Below are 4365 nucleotides of genomic sequence, written 5' to 3'. Positions count from 1 at the left end.
TGCTTAAGTTTTTATTTTATAACTGGAAAACTTAAGCTGGAAACTGCTTAAGTTTCTATTTTATAACTGGAAAATTTAAGCTCTAGAGCTTAAGTTTTTATTGTATAACTAGAAAACTTAAGCTGGAAACTGCTTAAGTTTTTATTATAACTGGAAAACTTAAGCTGAAAACTGCTTAAGTTTTTCGGTTACAAAGACAAAAACTTCAGCTGAAGTTTTCCAGTACAAAAGAAAAACTTCAGCCCACGGGGCTAAAGTTATGTGAAAAAGCGGGTACGCTTGCAATTTTTTTGCAAAGCGGACACAAGTTAAAATGTGATACAAAAAACGGGTATAGATACAAATGCCCCAACAATTACTCGTCCACTTTGAGAAAGCAAAGATAGCAAATTGTTAAAGCACTAAAAAACCCAACATACTCATAAACTATCTTCATTTCTTTCCCTCACGCTTGTCATCATCATCTTTTATCAACTCCTTTAAAAATTCTTCAATTGCAACATTTCTCCACAACCTGTGATCTGAGAAACAGTTTCTTGAATACTAATAAACAGCCATTCTTCTCTAAATGCGTCAAACTTATCCATCTTTTTTTTGCCAATCTTTGAGCTGCAAAAGAGTTTCTTGAATACTCAAAAACAGTTCTTTCTTCAATGAAATACTGTTTTTTGGGAAAAGGGTACTGAAAATTTTCAACTTTTAACGCTTCTCATCCTGAATTTTGATGAATTTGCTTAAATTCTTAAACTACTCCATCTTTTTTCTCAACCTGTGAGCAAAAAGACATTTTTTTTTGGGTTAAAAAATGTCAACTTTTGAAGCTAATAATGCTGACATAGAGAGAAATGGGAGTATCCGGAATGGTAGTTCCCGCCGTCACCGCCGCCGTAGACGTCGCCGGCGGCCATCAATGGCGGCAAGCAGTGAGACAACAACTACTGATGGGAGTCTCCACTTCACTGATTCAGACTCTGACCAGTCTTGGCACTCACCTTTAGGCTCTATGGCTGGTGAAAGTGAGGGTATTTTGGTAAATTGTGAGCCACAGAGAGACAACAAGCAAAAAAGAGGGTCATTCTCAGATGAGGAGATTGATTTGGAGAGTGGTGAATTGGAGTTGTTGAAATTGCAAAATAAAGAAGAGAGGGATTGTAGGATTTGTCATTTGAGTTTGTTGAAAAGTGGTGGCATTAGTAGTAGTGGTGGAGATCAAGTGCAAGAGCATACTATAGGGATGGCTATTGAATTGGGATGTTGTTGCAAAGGTGACTTAGGTGCTGCTCATAAACAGTGTGCTGAGACTTGGTTCAAAACCAAAGGAAACACGTTAGTACTATAACTCATTAACTCTCTCTCAATTGTCAATCCCCCTCCCATTTTGTAGCTTCTACTTTTAGTTTGTGTTTCGGTTGCATTACATGGTATTTAGGAGGGGAGCCTTGGTGTAACTTGTAAAGTTGCTCCCATGTGACCGGGAGGTTACGGGTTCGAGTCGTGGAAACCGTCTCTTACAGAAATGCATGGTAAGGCTGCATACAATAGACCCTTGTGGTCCGGACAAGTTAGAAATGCATGGTAAGGCTGCGTACAATAGACCCTTGTGGTCCGGACCCCGCGTATAGCGGGAGCTTAGTGCACCGGACTGCCCTTTTACATTACATGGTGTTTGTTTTGTTAGAGACAGACTTGTATGCAAGTGTTGAATAAGTGAAAAATTGACCAGAATAGAGTGGAACGAATATAGAGTAGCCAATGAAGGGCGGAGTTACCTTGCCTGAGCAGGGTTCAATTGATTCACCTTTTTTAGAAAGTTTTACCACACAAGTAGGGTAAAAATATATTTCTTTTGTGTATAGATAAATTGTTGAATCCTATTAACATAAGGAAGCTTCTTGTGTAGCGGTAAAGGTGGCGAAAAAATTTCTTTAGATCACATGTTCAAAACCCAAATGTGGTTTTTTAATATTTCTTAGATCCCGTTGTTAGAATTCTGGGTCCGCCACTGACAACCGATCCCAATATTAGTGTAGGATTGAGGCGTATTTGATTGATTGGTTAATCTTCTAATAGACTTGCATGATTGAAATAATTTTTATGTTTAAGTGAATCCTTATAATCTGCTTGTGAAGTATAATTTGTGATCTATTTCTCCTAAGATCTGATGTTTTAGTGAATGTGAGAGACTCCAGGGTACTTTTTCCATGGCACCATTTTCTCGATACCCTTTTCTTATTACATACTCTACGTGAACCACAAGTCGACCGTCCTCTCTCTCATTTTCTAACTCTCTCAGTTGTTCCTCCACCTATGGTGCATCCATAGAGATATCCAATAACATTGCAGTTCACGAGCCTGAAACTGCAAGGTGTTTGTTGGCGTGGTTTGTTTCAGTTCAGGATAAGTTTGTGAATGGTCATTTAATTGTTTGGTCGTGGTCTGGTATAATCCTCTCTTTATTTGAGCACCTAGATTCTGTTTTCTTCGTGGTATCTGCTAATAGTGATAGAAGCACTGAATTTCTCGAATCTTTGTTATTTAACTGTCTCCTGTCAAGAAAGATTGTGTTCGGAATTCTTCTGCATACCCAGGCATCAATAGCAATTGTTGTTATATTCGTAACATTTGGTTCTTCAGTACACAGAATTCTTGATTAGTACTACTATGTGCTGGAAAATTTACTGAAGGAAGCTGAATGTAAGCTGTTACTTTTGTCATTTTCTAATAATTTAAGGCATCACCAGAGAATATCAGCTCAGACATCTACCTCCATCTTCCTATATTGAACGGATTGATGCATTTTGCTGATGTTTGACTCTATGTCCATGTAGTTTCTTCCTTGCTCGTCCACCATTATTAACGTTTCATGTCGTCTTTCTTTTGCCCTTTTTGTTGTCATGGGGTATCAATTAGAGTGCAATTCTGTACTAGGAGCCGATTGAATTATCTATGGAACACACCATTAATCATCACATGCTTCCTTCAGAAAAATGGAAAAGTTTCCAGTCTTAGTTTTTTAAGGGCCTTTAAATTTGTTGAAAGTTCTTCTCACATATTGTTTCATTTATATACTTCTGTTTATCTACTTAATTTCTTGGCTTTGCTTATGCAGGATTTCACTATATAGACGATTTCTTACTATGAGTCTCCTCTAGTTGCTTATATCCTATCTGATGTAAACTGTAATTCTTTTGTGAGCCAATATGAAAATGTGTGATCTCATATGCAATCATCTGCCCTTGTGTGTACAATAGTTTCTCAATTTGTGTTTCATATGCTAATTCCTTATATGTGTATGATTCAGAATTTGTGAAATCTGTGGTGCCAATGCACTGAACATTGCTGGAGAGCAGACAAATGAAGCCAATAACGCTACAATTGCCACTGTTGCAGCACCTGTAGGCCTTTCTGAAACCCGAGTCTTCTGGCATGGACGCCGTGTCATGAATTTCCTACTTGCATCCATGGTTTTTGCCTTTGTCATCTCATGGCTTTTTCACTTCAATATATTGCCCTAGATGCAATTGAAGATCATTGTCCTGGCAGCAAATGTTTTTAATTTGCTACTTTAACAACTCCACCGCGATAATTTGTGTTGTAGAGCCGGTAGAGGTATGTGTAGACAGAGGAATACTCAGATATTATCTTGGTCGCACTAGTGTATGAAAGGTCGTGTGGTATCTGGTACAGTTGCGTGGAAGTATCCGGTATGGGTATGTCAAGTTTTTTGCTAATTTTTAGTACATTTTGACGAATCCACATGAGATATCCACACCCTTATCACACTCTCTGGACGCGGATGTGTCAAGACAAATGAAGGACTCGCATAATATAGGTGTATCAGAAAAAGTCTCTCCACCCCCTCGAGGTAGGGGTAAGGTCTGCATACACACTACCCTCCCCAAACCCTACTAGTGGGAATTCACTGGATCGTTGTTATTGCATAATATAGGTGTAATGGTATAGGGCATGCTGCAAACATATCGGTTTCAACCATTAGCTTCTAAATATTGTTCGCCGTGATGATTGTTTTGCTAGAATGTAAGATAGTTTTGTTCGTCAAAACCTCTTGATGAATTTAAAGTTCTTCCCAGCTAGTGTACCTATGTAAGTATATGTATAGAAGTACGACGATAAAGTATTAGCATTCTGTTGTATATCATCCTTGAAATTTCTGTACAAATATCTCATGGCTCTTAGTTGAATTGTAGCTATGTTAATCCCAGCTCTATGGTTGTTGCAATCAACTCTGTTAGCACCTGAACTTTTTCTTTGTCTTCGGGCCACCTTGGGCTCATTTGGACTATTCTACGGGGTATATGTTATTTGTAAAAATTGCACGGGGCGCCCTATTTGGTCGTCCCCATT

At 38.4% G+C, this 4365-nt stretch overlaps 1 protein-coding gene across 1 annotated transcript; it reads left to right on the top strand.

The window, feature by feature from the left end:
• LOC109213992 lies at positions 358-4159 on the top strand. Its single transcript, XM_019377847.1, has 2 exons — positions 358-1326; positions 3302-4159. Exons 1-2 carry the CDS (start codon positions 806-808, stop codon positions 3513-3515), a joined length of 735 nt encoding a protein of 244 aa, XP_019233392.1. The 5' UTR covers positions 358-805; the 3' UTR covers positions 3516-4159.

Source organism: Nicotiana attenuata, chromosome 2, assembly GCF_001879085.1.
Source record: "Nicotiana attenuata strain UT chromosome 2, NIATTr2, whole genome shotgun sequence".
Lineage (NCBI taxonomy): Eukaryota > Viridiplantae > Streptophyta > Magnoliopsida > Solanales > Solanaceae > Nicotiana > Nicotiana attenuata.
Note: the sequence above shows the minus strand (reverse complement) of the source record. Positions and strands in the feature narration are given on the sequence as shown.